The sequence below is a fragment of the Aquarana catesbeiana genome, unplaced genomic scaffold (genome assembly GCF_042186555.1).
Source record: "Aquarana catesbeiana isolate 2022-GZ unplaced genomic scaffold, ASM4218655v1 unanchor229, whole genome shotgun sequence".
NCBI lineage: Eukaryota > Metazoa > Chordata > Amphibia > Anura > Ranidae > Aquarana > Aquarana catesbeiana.
Window position 1 is genome coordinate 1,918,599 of NW_027362656.1, and position 21,345 is coordinate 1,939,943.

Here is a 21,345-nt window from a genome sequence, read left to right on the forward strand (position 1 = left end):
CCAAAGGGCTTGGGGAGCACAAGTAATTTTTTGGGTAGTCTGGGTCTCTTCCTAGCCCAGACAAATTCAGTGAATATTGTCTGTATCTGATTGAAGAATCTGGTTGGCATACGAATCGGAATGGCCTGCAATAGGTATAATATTTTGGGTAAAATAGACATCTTTAGGATGTTGCATCGCCCCAGCCAGGAGTATAGGCCGGATTGCCATGAATTTAGCAATGTTTTTATTTTTGTAATTAGTGGGGGAAAATTAAATTCATATAATTTCGATATTGACTGGGGTATGAAAGCACCCAGGTATTTTAGAGCTTGGTCTGCCCATTTTAGTTTGAAGTTGGCTTTAAGAGAGGTGAGTAGTGTTGAAGGGATTCCTATACTCACAGCTTCGGATTTGGATAGGTTTATTTTCAGGTATGCCAGTGTCCCATAGACAGAGAATTCTTTTAGCAGATTTGGAAGGGAGATAGTCGGATTTGTCAGTGAAAACATCAAGTCATCTACATATGCTGATATCTTAAACTGAGTGTCGTCTATAGTAATTCCCTTAATGTCCGGGTTCAGTCTGATATGACAAAGGAATGGTTCCAATGATAATGCGAAGAGGAGGGGTGAGAGCGGGCATCCCTGACGTGTGCCATTCGAAATTTGGAGGGTGTCTGACATTACGCCATTTACCCTTACTCTCGCAGTCGGTGAAGTGTAAATCGCAGAGATCCAATTTAGCATGTTTTCCCCCAGTCCAATATGTCTTAACGTGGATTGCATAAATGACCAGTTTACCCGGTCGAATGCTTTTTCGGCATCCGTGCTAAGGAAAACCGTCGGGGTGTTTGTTTCCGTGGCATTGTAGAGTAAGTTCAGGACTTTAGTAGTATTGTCCCTCGCTTCTCTAGTTGAGACGAACCCTACTTGGTCTAGATGGATCAGACTGGTTATATGTTGTTGTAATCTAGTGGCCAGAATTTTTGTGAACAGTTTAAGGTCTGTGTTTAGTAGGGATATTGGGCGGTAGCTCCCGCACTGGGTTGGGTCTTTGTCTTCCTTATGGATGACTGTGATTTGGGCTCTTAGCGTGTCTTTGTGTAATAGTTTCCCTTTACCTAGATCATTGAAGAGTTTCGTCATGTGTGGTCCTAATGATGGGAGTAGCGTCTTGTAGTATTGTAGCGTAAGCCCGTTGGGGCCCGGGGCTTTCCCTTGTTTCGTATTTTTTATTGCCATTTGAATATCTATTAATGTTATGGGCTCATCTAGTAGTCTCGGTCGGTAATGTGGGCATTTTGGACTCTATGTATTCCGATATTTTTTCTGGGGGAGGTTGTGCCACGTTCAAGTTGTATAAGTTTTCGTAGTACGTTCGAAATTCTTGGGAGATTTGTTGGGGGAGGGTAGCCCTTTGTCCCGTCGGGGAGTTGATGTGCGGGATGTATGACGTCAATTTCTGCGATTTTAGTGATTGGGCCAATAGTCTGCTACATTTATTGCCTGATTCGTAAGCCTTTTTCCGAGTAACCTGGAGGGCCGCCTTAGCCTTGAACTGAAGTAGGTCTGTTATTTGCATACGTATCGTATCTAATTCACTGCCCAGGAATCTGGACGGAGTTGTTTTGTGGGCGGCTTCTAATTTATGGAGTTTGTCAAACAGTGTGGATAGTTGTGCTGTTTTTTGTTTTTTGAGTCGTGCACCATGCTTAATAAGTACCCCGCGAATCACCGCTTTGTGTGCTTCCCATACTAGTCCCCCATCACTGTCCTCCGAGGAGTTGGTAAGAAAATAATGTGAGATTTCCCTCGTGATATCCGCAACCACCTCAGGGTCTTGGAGGAGACTTGCGTTCAGTCTCCAGGATTTCCTTTGACCATTGAAGAAGTCAGTGAGGTCATATTGCATGGAGACCGGGGCGTGATCGGACCAGGTTATGGATCCGATGGCCGTATCTTTAACTGACCCGAGTTGGCCGTGTGGTACCATAAGGAAATCAATACGTGAATATACCTGGTGTGGGCGGGAGAAAAAGGTGTAATCCCGTTCCCCGGGATGGAAGAGGCGCCAGGTGTCTATCAGCTGCGCTGCATGGAGGGCCGAAAGTAATTCCCTCCGAGTGCCCCGTGAAGTGGAGGATGTGCCTGTTGAGGTGTCCTCCTCCGGTATTAGTGGAATGTTGAGGTCGCCGCCTATGATCAATTGACCCTCGGCGAAATTCTGTAATGATTTTAAGTGTCGTTTCATAAATGTGTCTTGGTGCTCATTTGGGACATAGAAATTTGCGATGGTCACTTTGACCCCACCTATCAGGCCCTTTATAAAAAGGAACCTGCCCGCCGGGTCCGTCTTTTTGTCCACTAGAGTCCACGGTACTGCTGCGGATATCTGGGTAGATACTCCTCTGGACTTGGCGTCCATGTGGGTAGAGTGATATACCGTCGGATAGTACCGGTTTTTCAATATTGGGAACTTATTTTCTCGAAAGTGCGTCTCCTGTATCAATACTATGTCCGCTTTCATGTACCTCATGTCATTTAGTAGCATTCTCCTTTTTTCCGGGACATTAAGTCCCTTTGCATTAAGGGTAACTACTTTTAAGTACCCCCATGTTCGCGAGAAGGGGTAACAGGGATGGGTAGAGGGGTAAGAGAGGGGAGGAAAATAAGGGAAAGGAAGGGGTAGTAGTCTAGGTTAGGAGTGAGTTAAGGATGGGATAAAAAACCGCTCTCAAAACTGCAATGGGTGTCGTGTGGGAGAAACTTCCCGTTCACCCACCTCAGCGAGCGGTACGCTTCTATATAGTTGAAGTTGACTTTGACGCTTCCCAGAATTACCTGGGGGAAGGCGTATTCCTAATTGGGGAGGTGTCTAGCCAGGGCCTCGGAAGGAGGGCTATGTCCTCCCCGTGCCCTCGGATCTTGATTGGGTATGTTGCTCCAAGCGTGGCGTAATTAGCCTCATGTATAGGACCTACCAGTGTAACCAATATCTTACGTCTGTGCATATTTTCTAGGCAACCTGAACTGAACTGTGATTGTTTCAAACTGTCAATACACATTTTGCATTAAACCATACACCTATGCCGAAAACTATAAAACTGGTAATCAATACAGAGTACATACTTAACAGGCTAGCCCTTCTTAGGTGTAGCGTTATTGGCAAGGCCCAACTAGTGGGTATCAGCCGGTCTCCTTGATGTGTTGTTTGCTGGTGTTGGCTGTAGGCAAAATACCGACGGCGCAGTGACCACATGTGGGAACATGATAGGCAGGAGTAATGAGCTCAGCGCCCTCTGCTCGACTGCTGCAGCCAGAGCACCGTACAGCTTTCGCCCAGCCAGCAAGCCCCCATCATGTCTCGCATTTAATTGCCCTCTGACTTTCACCCTGCAGGTGCCATGACCCATAGTATCTCTGCCGTTTAAGCCCTCCCGCTCCCCCCGTTCCATCCCCCTCCCCCCCCAAACCTCCAGCAGAGTGTCCACGTGTTTCTTCAAGCGTCCTTAGTCCTCTTCACTGGGGGCAAAGACGTAGTGTTTATATCAATGAAGAATATATTGGCGAATCGTTCCCAGTGTGTCCTCCGGTTAACTACAAAAATTAGACAGGGATGTCTATGGGGCAGTCTCACTTTCGGTCCATTGTGGGGGTGAGGGAGGGTCCGAGGAGGGAGTCGATCAGCCTCCGGGCAGTCTTGTAAACTGCAAAACCTCCCAGGTAATAAGCGGGAGGGCAGACCCGAAAGCACCATAACGCCTCGCAAAACCTCTCACTGCAAGGTGTCTCCAGGTTTAGCATCAGCAAATGCTGCGTTCTCCATGGGCGGTTAGGGCGCCTCCGGAGTCCCACTGATGTATTCCGGATCTCGGAGTTTTATGCCATGGGGGGGAGCCGGGCTACGGTCGGAGACCGCTGCAGTACATAATGTATGGGTCAGCTGGCGGCATGTGTACCACATACTGTTCAAGGGCCATCCATGAAAAAACCGAACAGAAACAAAAGAAAAAACCAGAACTCAAAAAAGACTTAAAAGTAGCATAGGTGGTTGGTAGAATCTGTTACTGTGAGCTATGATAGTACCTTCAGGACTCACGTGCTCCATTGTCTGGTCTGGCGCGGGCTCTTCCTCGGGGTCTCTGAGCGGGAGACCGGGTTGGTTCTGCTCATGTTTGGGCCTGAACGGCCGGCTGGCCGCGGGATTCTCACCAGCCAATTCGGGACCTGGATCGGCTCTGTCCCCATGAATTCGAAGAGAGCCGGTAAGTCCGCTGGGGTTCGTAGCGTGTATGAGGCCCTGTCCGTGCGGAAGGTCACCGCGAGGGGGTAGCCCCATCTGTACGTGTATCCCTTCCTTCTTGCCAGCTCCAGGATGGGTTTTAACATGGCTCGACGCTGTAGCGTGGCCCTCGATAGGTCCGGCAGTATTTGGATGTGGGCTCCGTCGAATTCGATCTCCCCCTGATCCCATGCTTTCCTGAGGAGAGTCTCCTTTTGCGCGAAGCGGTGTATGCGGCACAGGACATCCCGCGGTCTGGCAGGGTCCACGGGTTTGGGACCCAGGGTGCGATGGATCCTGTCGATTTCTGGGTGCACGGATGGATTGTCCATAAGGCCTTGAAAAATCGTCGCCGCCAGGTCTTCTGGTCCTGTGGCTTCCGGTATACCCCGTAGCCGCAGGTTGTTGCGGCGGCTACGGTCCTCCAATTCCTCCACATGTAGCTGCATGTCTTGTGCTTCGAGGAGGTGGGCCTGCTGTGAGTGTTCCATTGCCTGCATCCTCTCTTCTAGTTTGGAGAGTCTAGATTCGCCGGAGGTGACCCGGTTCTCTACTGCGTGTAGCTCTTCCTTTACTTCTTGGATGTCTTTTCTGTGCGCCTCCTCTATCCTGAGGATCATGGTCTCAAAGTCTGCTCTCGTAGGGAGGGCTTCCAGGTCAGCCCTCGTGGGGAGAGCCCTGAGCATGCTACGGAGGTCATCCTCCAAGATGTTCTGGCTGCCCGGGTGTCTCTCCATTTCCGTGAATAGGGCAGGTGTGTCCGTGATCAGTGAGGATGTCAGGGTTTGTGCAGGAGTACCCATCTGGGTTGCCATGCAGGGTGGCGGTATGTAAGCTCCTCGTGGCGCGGTCGCTATGGCGCCTGGAGACAAGTTGGCCTGGCCTCTAAAAAAGTGGGAAATCTCCGGTTGTGAGGTTCGGTGGTGGGTTCCCCGTGAGGTCGATCTTGTCCTGTACCGTTTGGGGTTGCTCATGCCTCTCTTGCAGGAGCAAAAAGCTATTGTAAGATCCGTTCGGGCCGGGTTGGGCAGGGAGCTCCTCCAGAACACGTCTTTACTCGGCCATCGCTAAGCCACGCCCCACATTTATCATTTTCATTCCACTCCACAATTATGTGCCACTTTGTGTTGGTCTATCACATAAAATCCCAATAAACATACATTTATGTTTTGGTTGTAACATGAGAAAACGTGGGGAATTTCAAGGGAAGTGAATACTTTTTCAGGGCACTGTACTTCCTTAATGTCAAACTTAGGCTGGCTTTTTTCTGTATAGAAGCTTAATTCTGGGCGAACTTGGGATATGCACACACAAATTTCATCTTCAACTGAAATTAGACAAGGGTGTCACCAGGTCAGCAGTGATTTCAATGATGCTTAAAGTGCAACAATGAAAATGAATTATTCCTTTAAATATTGTGCGGAGGGGGGCGCCCTTAATGTGCCTGTAAAGTGACGCCTTTGCAGCATATACAGAACATGATAGAGCAAAACTGAAATTTTCTAAAGAAAAAAATCCCTCTTAAAATGACTCGCGGTTACAATTGCCAGCAACCGGCTATTAAAAAATAAAGAAAAAGACAGTGTGGGGAATCCCACACAAAAATTTAAAAAAACGGGGCATGGGGCCCCCCTAGAATCCATACCAGACCCTTAGCCGAGCATGCAGCCTGGCAGGTCAGGATAGGGGGGGACGAGCTAGCGCCCCCCCCCCCCCCCCCTGAATCATACCAGGCCACATGCCCTCAACATGGGAGGGTGGGTGCTTTGGGGCAGGGGACTTATCGGAATCTGGAAGCGCCCTTTAACAAGGGGGCCCTAGATCTCACACCCCCTATGTGAATGGGTATCACACCCCTACCCATTTACCAAAAAAGTGTCAAAAAGTAAAAACCACAAGAGACCATTTTTACAAATCCTTTATTAAAAAAATTTAAAAAGTGTCCCGCAATGTAATCCACAGTCATTCATGACGCCTGATGGCAGCCTGACCATCACCGGGTGGCCCCGCCCTCGCCTATATAAGAGCTGTCAAAGAGAGAGCATACGGCAGGTAACTTCCAATGGAGGTGGAGTGTTTTAATTTTTTCCTATTTTTCTGCTCCATCGGGGGGCTCTGCACTGACAGGCACTTTATAAGGCAGCACCGATGGGCACTGATATGCAGCACTGATTGGCATTGATAGGCGGCACTGATAGGCATCACTGATGGCACTGGCAGGCATTGCTGATGGGCACTGATTGGCAATCATCTGCCTGGGCACTGATTGGCATATCCCTGGTGGTCCAGGGTGGCGTCCTTTGTGGGCATACCTGGTGGTCCTGGGGGGGCTGCGAGCTGCCGATCAGCTCTCCTCTACTCGCGTCTGTCAGACTCGAGTTAGGAAAAGCCGATAAAGAGCTCTTCCTGTTTACACTGTAATTAGCCGTGATTGGACACAGCTAATCACGTGGCAAGGAGCCTCCGTCAGAGGCTCTTTACCGAGATCGGTGTTGAAGTGTCAGACTGACACACCACAACACCGATCACTGCACTGTGCGCCCCCTAGGGCACATGATCACGGATTTTCCTGCTGGACATCATATGATGCTCAGTCAGGATAACTGAACCAAAAAAAAAAAAGGAGCAGTGATTTTAACTATTTCCCGCCCAGCCTATAGCAAAATGACGGCCGGGCGGGAAGTGGTTAAAATCACTGCTCCTTTAAAAACGATCCTTTTAAAAACTTTTTTTTGCATTGATACCTGTCCCCAGGCAGTATCCAGTTCCCCATACACATTTTATGACAAATAACTTGCATATAAGCCTTTAAAATGAGGACTTTTGATTTTTCATGTCTTGTAGACTTTAATAGAGTTTGCATTTTGGTTAGACCTCTTTGCCTGTTCGAGATGTTCTGGTGCAAACCGAACTGGTGGTGTGCGGCCCATCCCTACAGCTGGCTGTGTTGCTTTCTGCTCCACAGCCGCCTGCCCACTGTGCATGCGCAAGCCGTGCTGCTCTATTTAAGTGGCCCTGCAGTTTTCTTGGACCTGCGATGTGTCTCAGAAAGCTGCAGGCAGGAAGAAAGGAGAAGAACTTTTTAGGAAGTCTGAGTGGGAGTGGGTACTTATCAAAACCAGGTACCTACTCCCCCCAAGAAAATGACATGTCAAATGTGGCAGAGGAGGGGGGAGGACTTAAACCGGAACTTCCCCTTTTAGGGGAAGTTTTACTTTCACTAAATCAGTTAGTAAACAGTTAAATAGAGTTGATCAGTGAGCTATAGATTTGTTAATGACAGTGTATGGAGGGGAGAGAAGAGTTGTATAGAATAGAGGAAGTGAACTGAAGGGAACCAGACTGGGAGAGGAGTGGGAAGCCCAGCTACATATAGTGTGAGAGGAGTGGGAAGCCCAGCTACATATAGTGTGAGAGGAGTGTGAAGCCCAGCTACATATAGTGTGAGAGGAGTGGGAAGCCCAGCTACATATAGTGTGAGAGGAGTGGGAAGCCCAGCTACATATAGTGGGAGAGGAGTGGGAAGCCCAGCTACATATAGTGGGAGAAGAGTGGGAAGCCCAGCTACATATAGTGGGAGAAGAGTGGGAAGCCCAGCTACATATAGTGGGAGAAGAGTGGGAAGCCCAGCTACATATAGTGGGAGAAGAGTGGGAAGCCCAGCTACATATAGTGGGAGAAGAGTGGGAAGCCCAGCTACATATAGTGGGAGAGGAGTGGGAAGCCCAGCTACATATAGTGGGAGAGGAGTGGGAAGACCAGCTACATATAGTGGGAGAGGAGTAGGAAGATCAGCTATAGTGGGAGAGGAGTGGGAAGCCCAGCTACATATAGTGGGAAGCCCAGCTACATATAGTGGGAGAGGAGTGGGAAGCCCAGCTACATATAGTGGGAGAGGAGTGGGAAGCCCAGCTACATATAGTGGGAGAGGAGTAGGAAGACCAGCTACATATAGTGGGAGAGGAATGGGAAGCCCAGCTACATATAAAACACTAAGCTGTGGTGGGAGAAGATAAAGGCAGAACAGAATACAGCTGGTCGGCAGAGCAACAAGGAGACAACAGGGAAGATATATAGTCTAAAAATAGTGCTAAAATCTTGTGAGCCACAAATGGGTTAATGCCTTCAGTGTGAATAAATGAACCTAATTCAGCTGCACACACTAACCACGTTCCATACCGTGTATATGCCAAATATAAATAAATAAATGTGTATGCGCTAAAGGCTATAAATACGTGAACAAAGAATATAATAAATCTATACAATATTAAAAATTATTATAAATTATAAACAGTGTCACACACCTGTGAAGAAAGTGACTATAATCCACAATTGAATATATGAAAAATGGTAACATGCACCATGCAAAAAAAAAAAATGTCTGTGTGTAGAAAGCTCCGTCCTGCCCCTCCCCTACGCGTCTTCGGCACAGGGTATACGTGCCTTCATCTGGGGGATCTCCACACAGACAGGCAGAGGATTGAACACTGCACCGCACACCACAGGATTCATCTGTATTGCATGTTTTGGATAGGATGGTGCACTGACGCACCCAAGCATTGTGAGTACCCTCCTGGAGGGATTGTTTTTAGGGCTTTTCAAATAAATTCCTGGCGGTATTATGCTATGAGTCTACTTTCTTTCATATATGTCACCATTTGAGCGAGATACAGATCATCACTAGCAGACCCTGTGTGAGCCCTGGAGTGGCTCTAATGCGTGTTTTGACACTGTTTAGCTACTGTGTCACACGCTCTAAGGTGAGCGCATTATCCATTGGGGGTCACTGGAGAGCACTGCAGCATGCCTTAATGTGCACATCTCATAAGAAGAGCATGAGGAATATTTAGCACTTTTTCAAAAAAACCAGCATGAGGAATGCCTGCTATTTGTTTGGACACTATTGTGCACTTTGATTTATATACTCTTATGAATGGCTTGGACTGAGATATATTCATTTGTATGAATTGGTTTCGGACACTTTATTTATCAAGTAGCACTTATATATATTTTTTAATCATTTAAAGGATTTTTTTTTTTTTTTTTTTTTTTTCCTCACATTTTTTTTTTTTTTTTTTTTGCATGGTGCATGTTACCATTTTTCATATATTCAATTGTGGATTATAGTCACTTTCTTCACAGGTGTGTGACACTGTTTATAATTTATAATAATTTTTAATATTGTATAGATTTATTATATTCTTTGTTCACGTATTTATAGCCTTTAGCGCATGCACATATATTTATTTATTTTAAGATATATAGTCTGTTTAGACAGGAGACCGGATAGATCAGACAGAACGAGGAGTACAGGAGTGAAGGACTGCAGGGAGACACCAGGACACAATCAGAGATATCAAGGAAAAGGATCAGATCTTTATTGTAGGAAAGGGGGATGGGGGCATATCTGAGAAGCAGAGTGAGTATTAGGGTTGTCCCGATACCACTTTTTCAGGACCGAGTACAAGTACCGATACTTTTTTTCAAGTACTCGCCGATACCGAATACCGATACTTTTTTTTTTTTTATGTCACGTGACAGTGTTTTTTTTTTTTTTTTTTTGGGGGGGGGGGGGTGAACGGTGTATGTGTGTGTGTGTTTTGTTTTTTGTTTTGTTTTGTTTTGTTTTTTTTTTTTAATTCACAATTTTTATTTTTTACAATAATTTTTTTTTTTATTCTTTATTGCAATATGTGTTTTTTTTTGTTTTTGTTTTTTTTTTAATCAGCCCTGTTGGGGGGCTTTGGTGAGATATCAGGGGTCTTAACAGACCTCTGATATCTCCCCCTTGAGACAGAGAAAGAGACAGAGGATAGAGAATCCCCAGTCCCTTTCTCTGCAGCCTCAGCTGCACTGAGAATGAATGGAGAGAAGACAGCGGCTCCTCTCCATTCATAAACTGACACATAGTAATCACAGGTGATTACAATGTTTCAGTTATGTGAATGGACAGAGTCAGCTGACTCTATCCATACACAAAGGAAGGAGGAGGAGGACGGTGGAACGGAGGGGGAGAACGGAGGGGACAGCGGAGAGGCACAGAGGAGGAAAGAGGAACGGAGGGGGACAGCGGAGAGACACAGGGAAGGAAAGAGGAACGGAGGGGGACAGCGGAGAGACACCGGGAAGGAAAGAGGAACGGAGGGGGACAGTGGAGAGACACAGGGAAGGAAAGAGGAACGGAGGGGGACAGCGGAGAGACACAGGGAAGGAAAGAGGAACGGAGGGGGACAGTGGAGAGGCACAGAGGAGGAAAGAGGAACAGCGGAGGGGGACAGAGAAGGAGAGAAGAACGGAGGGGGACAGCGGAGAGACACAGAGAAGGAGAGAAGAACGGAGGGGGACAGCGGAGAGGCACAGAGGAAAGGAGGGGGCATGGAGGAGGATGCAGTGACAGTCAGTGGTGAGCGATCACCGCTGTGTCACTAAAGCAGCTGAAAGCCGCTGGGGGAGAATCTTGTATCTCCCCCACGCGCCGATCACAGCTGACTTTTAGGTATCGGGGAAGCATCGGGAGCATTTGCCCGAGTACAAGTACTTGGGCAAATGCTCGGTATCGGTGCCGATACCGATACTAGTATCGGTATCGGGACAACCCTAGTGAGTATAGCAAAAATCTGGAGGGAGGAAGTGACGAGAAACAGTTAGGATCAGAAGGGAATATGAACAAGTCACACTGAGGGAGAAGAGAGGGAGTGCAGCTAACATTCAGAGCACTGAACCACTCAGTCATAGAATGGCGGGAAGCCAACAGAATGTAGCTTAGCAGCTTTAGATGGACATGTTGGCTTCCTGGGCCCTCTCTGGAACTGATAGGGCCCGGGCCCCATACAGCAGAGCCGGTGGTAATCCCTTATCAGTGGCCCTGCACACAAGTACTATGAATACATAAAGTGTACATACTCTAATATTTGGTTATAGCACAAGATGGTGGCATTGGGTATAGAAAATGACTAAATGGGCAACATTTCCTGGTGGGTCAGTGAGCCTTAGGGTCCTTTCACACGGGACGGATCCTAGATGATCCGCCCCGGGAACATTCGCTTGCTCAGCGGGGATCACTCCGTGGATCCCCGCTGAGCAGGCAGATGACAGGTCCGTCGCTGCACACTGTAGCGACGGACCTGTCACAGTGCCGCTCCCCCCTATGGGGGATCGGATGACGACGGACCATAGAGTCCGTCGTCATCCGATCCGAAAACGGATGGAAAAGTAGGTTTTTCCTCCGTTACACTTTTTCGGATCAGAGCGGGTCGGATGTCAGCAGACATGTCACCGCTGACATCCGACGCTCCATAGATGTCTATGGAGGGTCCGGTCAGGTCCGCCTAAAAAACTGACAGGCGGACCTGAACGGATCGTTCGTCTGAAAGAGGTCTTACTAGTAAAAAATTTGTGACTCTATTATACAGTATGACTTCTAGAAGGAGCTATAAATCTGACCACATTGTAATCATATCATTGGATGGAGATGTCTGTCCTTTGCTGAATCAGGGACATTGTGACCAATCCCTGGAGAATAAATATAGAGCTGACCATAGAGATGAGGGATTATGGGAGAGTGATATTTATCTTTGTATAACGCAGAACTGTACAGTAACAAAGAAGAAATCTACAAGAAGGAGATCTCATAATATGACCAGAAGATCCTTGAGAATCCAGAATCCCATCACCATCCCCCCACCTCCATCCCTGATCCCTACAAGACAGAACATGCAGAAGATTCTAGAAGTCACCGAGAAGATGATGGAACTGCTGACAGGAGAGGTGAGCGGTGCTGGGAATTCTGGGACATTATCCAGTAACAGACAAGGGATGTGTCTGGATGGTGACTGTATCATTGTGTGTGTCAGGTTCCTATAAGGTGTCAGGATGTCACTGTCTATTTCTCCATGGAGGAGTGGGAGTATTTAGAAGGACACAAGGATCTCTACAAGGACGTCATGATGGACAATCAGCCGCCCCTCACATCACCGGGTAAGAGGAGACTTTATTGTAAAGGAGAGAGCAGTACGGAGGCTCCACCTAGATCCCCCATCATCTGATAAACACAGAAACAATGGGGGTTATTTATTAAAGGCAAATCCACTTTGCACTACAAGTGCAAAGTGCACTTGAAATTGTACTGAAAGTGCACTTGGAAGTGCAGTTGCTGTAGATCCGAGGGGGAAATGCAAGGAAAATTAAAAACAGCATTTTATCTTGCACATGATTGGATAATAAAATCAGCAGAGCTTCCCCTCATTTCAGATCTATCCCTCAGATTAACAGCGACTGCACTTCCAAGTGCACTTTCAGTAAAATTTCAAGTGCACTTTGCATTTGTAGTTTGCACTTGTAGTGCAAAGTGGATTTACCTTTCGTAAATAACCCCCTATGTATTCAGTCTCAGGAGATGGGAGGCAGCGCTGTGGGACCTCTGCAACGATGTCTCATGTGAACATTTAAGCTTCCCATGATTACTGAATACCAATATTATGAGTCCTGACCCTTACACTATATAATTGTTTTCCTGGACCTGCCCATGTCATCCTTCTATGGGTCAGCTCCGCCTCCTCTGACCCCTCCAGGACCACCTCTTTCTTAGCCCATAAATGGCGGCTGTCTGCCCACACCAGTGTTCTTTTTTTCGTCCTCGCTCCGGACGCCTTTTAAAGTTTATTTTTTTTCTTTCTCCATCCACCATCCATCCTGTTCGGGTTCAGCCTCTCCCGGTTCAGAAGACCCCCCATATAGGCTGTAAATCTCCTGAGGAGGTGGGTTCCCATTGTGCTGGGATTGTATGGTACAGTATAAATGACTGTGTATTACTGGCAAAGGTCACTGGCAGTATAAATGACTGTATATACCTTCATTGTGCTGGCACTCTCTCTTACCATGTTTTTGTGTGTTCAGGCAGTGGTTTGGCTCGCTGGGACTTGTAGTTCACCGCCTCCACGTGTATTTCTTTCAGGAAGCTCAGAGTTGAGCAGGTGAGGTCAGAGGCAGCTTTCTCTTTGGGTTGCCTAGCAAACACCAGAATGCTCACTGCTGATTTGCAGCAGGCTCTGTCCTCTAGGCTAATCTCAGCCTCCAGCTGATCAATCTGCTGCTCTGCTCTGGTAAGCCTCCTTCCAGGACTCTCATTACTTACTGCTGTGTTAGTTGTCTGTCAGAGTGTTTTTATTACCCTATGCCTTATAGGTCTGGGGAATTTTGCCTAGCTGCCTTAGCACTGAAGATTCGGATAGTGAAGTTTATTTTAATTGTATTTATTTATTTTATTTTTTTTTTTAAAGAGAGCACATCCTCTGTGTTTTACAGAGAGAAGGGCCCATCGCGGGATAAATGCCCGCAAAGAGGTTCCAAATAAGCATTCCAGCCTCAAAGGAGTAAAAAAGGGACTAGACATGACAAATCGCAGAGTCGCATGCAGCTGGATAGACGCCCGTTGTCACAGCATTCCAGATCTCCCTTACCTCACTTTAGTCGCTCGGACCCGAGCCAAGAGAGGTCAAGACATCAGAAAGCCTCTAGAAAGAGCAAATCTGGGCTCAGACACAGAAGACGATCCTCTCCTTCGGATAGGTCTTCATCTCCAGCCCAGGCAGAAGAAAGATCCTGTTGGGCCTGCTCAACTGAGGTCCTCAGAGGAAAGCGGGTATGTGCATCTTGCTTCAAGGAGGCGGCTCAGGACAATGCTGCGAAAGCACACCAGGTTAAATACTACATTAAGCACGCAGTCAAGGAAAGGTAAAAGAGTGTTTCAAGGAATCCTGGTCATCCTACTGTATCTTCAGCATCTGCAAATTCAGATCATGTGTTTTCAGTGCGTTTTAACTCTAAAGTCGATAGCGATTCGGATCCATCTGAGGCTGAGATGGTCTCGGAATCGCATACGTTTTGATTTTTGCACTGGTTCCCCCCTTGGTGGAGGCTGTTAAGGATGTGATGAAGTGGCAGGAAGAATCGTCGCCTACAAAGAAACAGTAAAGATACTACCTGTATTTAAAGAAATCGTTACCTTCCTTCCCATTCATTTCTGAAATTTAAAAAAAGTAATTGACGATGACTGGGCGGGGCCTGAGAAGAAGCTCAATGTGCATAATAGAGTATCGAAGCTGTACCCCTTGGGACACTACGCCTAAGGTGGTATTTCATTACGTAGATTCACCCACCATATTACACTTCCGCTGGAGGATTCGGTCTCTTTTAGGGATCCTATGGATCGCAGAATAAACGCAGACCTAAAAAGGTTGTATAATTTGGCCGGAGCAGCCTGCAGACCAGCGGTAGCACTCACTTTTGTGGCAGCAGCACTTGGGCTGGATTCGCACCTGTGCATTTTTGGTGCTTTTTGCATTTTGCGGATTTTCACTACTGTCCATTTACCATGGTCTCCTATGGAGCACGTTCTGTGGTGCGGGTCTGCGGGGAGTGCATGGATGTGAATCCAGCGTTGGAGTGTGGGTAGCGGAGCTGGTGGATAGATGTTCGGACGAAATTCTGGGTATTGGCAGTTCTCCTTTGCAGTTTTCAAGACTGCTGTAGAGTTTGTGCCTGAAGTGGCTGTCGACCAGGTCAAGATGACAGCAAATATAATGGCTCATTCCATCACAGCCCGCAGAGCCTTATGGTTGGCCGATAAGGCTTCTAAGCACAGTCTGTGTTTTGGTTCCATTCGACGGGAAGCTACTCTTTGGGAAGACTTGGAATCAGCAATTCAGCGGGTTTCCTTCTAGTTCATGTGAATTTCACCTGCAAAACATTAGCTCGTTTCGGTTGGTTGATCAACTTTCGGAAGAGCCAGATGCATCCGACCCAAATGTTGGAGTATTTAGGAGTACAATTTGGCATGGATCAGGGTCGTGTTTCTCTTCCTCAGAGGAAGGTCCAGGAGATCCAGTCTCAGACAAAAGCAGTGATGGCCAGGCCTTCTAGGATGGTGAAGGAATGCATGCAGTATCTGGGGGTTCTATCAGCCACAGTTCCAGTAGTCCCATGGGTCAGGTGGTGCAGAAAGAAGGAGGTTTCAATGCAACTTTTTTCTTCAGTGGGATCGTCACTCCTTGTTCCAGAAAATCTATCTGCTAATTCTGATAATCTGGTCCCTGGTTTGGTGGTCAGTAGCTCGCAATCTTTCCCGCGGAGTTCCGTTGAAGGCCTCAGAACCAATAGTGGTGACGACCAATGCCAGTCTGGCAGGCTGCAGGGCACACCGCCTGGGACAGCCGGTTCAAGGCCAATGGAACCTTTGTGGGGTGAAGAGTTCAAATTTCCTGGGATTGGATGCTGTCAGACGCGCTCTCTTAGTGTTCCAACCTATGTTGCGAGGTCGAGCTGTCAAGATCCTTTTGGACAACAAAACTACGGTGGCTTATGTGTCTCATCAAGGGGGCACAAGCCGTCGCCTGCTCCTTCAGGTGGCATGTCAATCTTCCTGTGGGCAGAGAAGAATCTCGGATCTTTTACAGCATCTTATCTCCCAGGGCCTGGGAATGTTTTAGCAGATCGCTTGAGTCGATGCTTTGGGGATCACAACGAATGGGGCCTCAACCCCAAGTACCTATGCAAGATCTTCAGGGTCTGGGGGACTCCTTCGATAGATCTTATGGCATTGGAGGAGAATTGTCAACTGCCTTAAAATTAAAAAATAATGTGTCTGCGCTAGAAAAAAATCACTACACTCAAAGTGCAGTATTAATAAACATAAGCAACCTGAGTGTTGAAATAAAATATAAAGTGCACAATACTATATAAACAGAGAATGTGAATGATCAAACAAAGTGACATATCAATTAAAATAATAAATAAATACTGGAGGGTATAGCAAATGGTGAATAAATAAAGTCCAAAAACGTGAATATCCAATGATGTAAAAGTGCCCGAATAAATTAGTCCCAAAATTAGGTGATTTTCACATATTCTATCTTCCAAAATGTGCCACCAAGAAACATGCTGTAGTGTCTTCCAGCCGCCCCCACAGGTGTATATGCTCACCTTCCTGTGTGTGACACAGCGATTAAACTATGCCAAACAAAGCCTTGGAGCCACTCCTGTGCTCATTAGGAACCAGCTGTGTAAACTTCCAATGTTCTCAAATGGAGATGGTTTCTTCAGAACCCCATTACTGCAAAGTAAAGGGCAGCATCTCTGCAAAGGGGCCTCCTGTCTTTCTTATACTCGTTTTACCAGTGCTCCCTGTTCCCCTGCAGCCAGAGAAACTACCCAGAACTTCCAGGCATACAAAAGCACGTGAGCTTCTCCTTTCTGTCAATTGCGGGATGCAAGCTCTGTCACGTGACAGAGCTTGCATCCCGCAATTGACAGAAAGGAGAAGCTCACGTGCTTTTGTATGCCTGGAAGTTCTGGGTAGTTTCTCTGGCTGCAGGGGAACAGGGAGCACTGGTAAAACGAGTATAAGAAAGACAGGAGGCCCCTTTGCAGAGATGCTGCCCTTTACTTTGCAGTAATGGGGTTCTGAAGAAACCATCTCCATTTGAGAACATTGGAAGTTTACACAGCTGGTTCCTAATGAGCACAGGAGTGGCTCCAAGGCTTTGTTTGGCATAGTTTAATCGCTGTGTCACACACAGGAAGGTGAGCATATACACCTGTGGGGGCGGCTGGAAGACACTACAGCATGTTTCTTGGTGGCACATTTTGGAAGATAGAATATGTGAAAATCACCTAATTTTGGGACTAATTTATTCGGGCACTTTTACATCATTGGATATTCACGTTTTTGGACTTTATTTATTCACCATTTGCTATACCCTCCAGTATTTATTTATTATTTTAATTGATATGTCACTTTGTTTGATCATTCACATTCTCTGTTTATATAGTATTGTGCACTTTATATTTTATTTCAACACTCAGGTTGCTTATGTTTATTAATACTGCACTTTGAGTGTAGTGATTTTTTTCTAGCGCAGACACATTATTTTTTAATTTTAATACTATACACGAATATGGAACGTGATTGAGTGTTTGCAGCTGGACTCCACTGTTCACTTATTACTCTATAGGCATTTGTCCGTAAGTGGCTCGCAAGGTTTTTAGCTATTATTCTGTTGTCAACTGCCTTGCTCCTTCTCCCAGACCTGGCATCCACAGGCGTTGGGTCAGGGTGCTCTGTCCAGGTCTTGGAACTTCCCCTTGGTGTATGTGTTCCCTGCCGCTTCCCTTGGCTCTCAAAATCCTGCTGCAGATTTAGCAAGAAAGGATCACAGCAATAGTAGCCCTACCTTACTGGCTCAGGGAGCCGTGGTTCCCTCTGGCTTGGAGGATAAAGTTGGGCTCGCCGATCCCACTGCCTCCGTGTCAAAATCTCTTTCTGCAGTGTGGGGCCTGATACCCGAACCGCAGGAGGATGAAGTTAATGACTTGAAAGTGAGAGGGGGGCTTTAACTGGCTGGGGTCTCTCGGGCGGTGTAATGGAGACATTATTACAGGCTCGTAAGAGGTCCACGAATGTAACCTATCACCGAATCTGGAATACTACAGAAAGGGGTTGGGACCTTGGATCTCCTTCAGTATCTAATTTTTTGAAGTTTCTGCAGAGTGGTCTTTAAGGGTTATCTTATAATACCCTGAAAGGTCAAATCCCCGCCTTGTCGGCTATGTCGTGTACAAGATATGCTCTACATCCGTTGGTGATCTGATTTTTAGGGGCAGCAATAGAAATCAGACCTCCATTGAAATAGTTTTTTTCAAAAGAGGACTTAACACTAGTCTTGGGAACATAGCTGGTTCCTCCGTTTGATCAAGCTTTCTCTTGTTCATTATTTCTTATTATTACAGTTTTTAGTTTTTTACTAGCCGTTGCGTCGGCCAGAAAAGTCTCAGAGTTGTGCGCCTTCTCATCTAAAGAGCCATATTGTTTGGTGCTCCCAGACAAGATAGTCCTTAGGCCGGTACCGAGCTTTCTACCTAAGGTGGCCACATAATTTCATATGAACTGGGAGGTCATTCTCCCAGCCTTTCCAGCGGATACAGCTGATGAGTGGAGTAAATTAGACCTGGTCTCTGGTACCTGAAATGGACTAAAAGCTTTTGAAAACAAGATCAGCTGTAGGTTTTCCCAATGGGGCCTAAACAGGGTATGCCAGCAACATCCAGAGCTGTGTCTTCCTGGTTTGTCAAGACCATACATATTTCATACAAAACCTTGGGCCTTCCTCCTTCAGAGATCAAAGCACATTCGACGAGGGGTATGGCAGCATACGCAAAGGTCGCCCCTGAGGTAGTTTGCAGAGCAGCAAGCTGGAGCGCGCCCAAAATTTATTAGGCATTACAGGCTTAATATGGCTTGTCCGCCTGAGGAAACATTTACATCTATGGTTATTACGGTGGCTGTTGCCCATTACAAATTTGAGTAGCATTGCATTAAGGGTTTGACTTATTTTTTTATTTTTTGTCTTCCCTCCCTTCTAAATATTGCTTGGTACATCCCATAGTAGGCTGACATTGGGAGGTCCAGGAATAAGGAAAATTGTTATCCATACTTACCATCATTTTCCTTTCCTGGATCCTCCACATGTCAGCCAGGGATTCCCACCCGGTTTATCCGCCGCAAGGCGGGTATTTTTGAACACTGGTGTGGGCAGACAGCCGCCATTTATGGGCTAATAAAGAGGTGGTCCTGGAGGGGGCGGATCTGACTCATAGTATAGAAAGAATAAACCTCAATAGTGGGATTTTAAAGGCAATTGAAAAAAATTATTTAGAAAAAATCTTTATAGAAGAATAAATTGAATTTATTTATACAAAGTTAAAAGTTGTTAACAACAAAAGACATACAAGGAGATAATAACAAGGGTAACCTGATAAATGATAATGTTTAACAGTCGTGGCAAAAACGGTCTGACGCGTTTCGAAAGTATGAATAATTATAGTCTTCATCAGGGACAATTTGCCATTTCTAGAATTACAAAATACAGTGTCAGTGAAACAAAAAATGTTTTCTTTACAAAAAACATTCATTTGACTTGCAGGACTGACACGTTTGTATGGCCCCCAAAGGAGTATGCCAGAACTTACGTGTCAAAGAGTTACCATGCAACATCCGACAACCACACAGTCTGTATTGGCCTTTTCACATGCAAAGGAGCCCCCAGATATTGTAATCTAATTGAGGTGCCAAAAAAAGAGTATAATTGCAGCTAGGAGGAACCCAAGATAGTAGAGTGGGAGAATATAAAAGAAGAAGTATATACCAACGATAAGACTGCCATTCAAAAAATAATTCAATAGATGATATAGATTATTGGATCTATAATCAAAACGGTAGGGACATTACCCACTACACACCCCTACAAAATAAGGAGGGGAAGGAGGTCGGTCAAGGGGACTCAAAAACCCATATATCACAGATATGGAAAGGGGTCAGGATCACACAGTATAAGGTAATACAGATGACAATGATTCCCCACAACTTACGATGAGAGGGTGCTCCAATGGGGATGCTTTAAGCCACCTTGAGGGACAAAGAAGGAGATTCAAGCTGAAAAGCCGAGTGGAGGGGACACACTAAAAGACACACTATCATAATTCTGATACTATATAGTCCTATCTGTATTTTGTATTTTTGTATCTTATACAATATACTGTACATTACATAGTCCCGACTTCTGCTCTCTCCCCTCTCCCCACTGCTTTATATAAACATAATATGTATTCTCTTTTGTTACACCCATTTTCTACCAGCTGAACATTTTATATCTGATTACCTGATTGGAGCACAGACTTTTACATGTTGATAATAATGTGATAATATTCTCAAACTATGGAACCTTAAACAGAAAGTGATAATAAGGGAGGAGTCAATAACCCAATGATGATGGTCTTCAGGATCAGTCCAGTCTTCATCTTGGTGGTTCTCCCCCCATTCTCACTCTATGACCTCTGGTGTGGCTTAGCCCGCTGTTATTCATGACTAAATCATGGACTAAATAAGGAAGTGTAGGACTTCTTGTGTTGGGAAGATAACAATGAGTGATAGAGGGTGTGGGGACACTTATCCTATAATCCCCTCATCACTGACTCCTATAAAAGACAGCTGTTGTTTCCTCACTCTCTGACTAAGGTCCATGAATAAAGAAATGATCTGGTAGGAGATCAGAGGACCCATTTACTAATTACCTTGAGGGGGGAATTGTAAGATCCTCAGAGACCAAACTTCCTGATGTGGGTGGAGTCCTGGTTTAGGGGAACCAATCTGCTCATGTCTAGTAATAATCTTTTTGTCTCTATTTTAGTAGATGGACGGGAGATGAGGAAAACCTCAGAGGATTGTCTCACTTTGTCTCCAGACTGTAAAGTAGAAGATGAGGACATCACACAGTATAGTCCAGGAGAAAACCCGACTACCTCAAATGTCCATCCGGCACCACACAGTGTAGATGGACCATCGTATTCCTCTTATCCTGAGGAACCTCAGACTGTGAGGGGCGGTGCCGTCCTTCCAACAGATAAGAGCTTTTCCTGTACTGAGTGCGGGAAGTGTTTCCATTCTAAATACAAACTTAATAGGCATAACAGATCTCACACAGCAGAGAAGCCACATTCCTGTCCTAAGTGCGGGAAGTGTTTCCGTTTTAAATCCCAACTTAATGTGCATAAAAGGTCTCACAAGGGGGAGAAGCCGTATTCCTGTCCTGAGTGCGGGAAAAGTTTTCTTTTTAAATCAAAACTTAAGGACCATAAAATATCTCATACGGGAGAAAAACCGTATTCCTGTTCTGAGTGTGGAAAATCTTATTCACGGACCTCGCATCTTTACACACATCAAAAAGTGCACACGGGTGAGAAGCCGTATTCCTGTCCTGAGTGCGGGAAATGTTTTGTACTAAAATCACAACTTTTAATACATCAGAGGTCTCACACGGGGGAAAAGCCGTATTCCTGTTCTGAGTGCAGGAAATGTTTTTCACGTTCCTCGCATTTATCCACACATCAGAGATCTCACACGGGAGAGAAGCCGTATTCCTGTTCTGAGTGCGGTAAATGTTTTTCAATTCAGTCCAATCTTGAAAAACATAAGAGGTTGCACACCGAGGAGAAGCCATATGTCTGCTCTGAGTGTGGGAAATGTTATAT

The 21,345-nt window shown here is 46.0% G+C and overlaps 1 protein-coding gene across 1 annotated transcript in view; it reads right to left on the bottom strand.

Moving 5' to 3' along the window:
• Positions 1-21,345, bottom strand: part of LOC141121776 (uncharacterized) — a 427,874-nt gene that overhangs the window by 126,083 nt on the left and 280,446 nt on the right. The window contains 2 exon segments of the mRNA XM_073611495.1: positions 384-564; positions 4,081-5,148. Coding sequence (XP_073467596.1) covers positions 384-564; positions 4,081-5,148 — 1,249 coding nt within the window.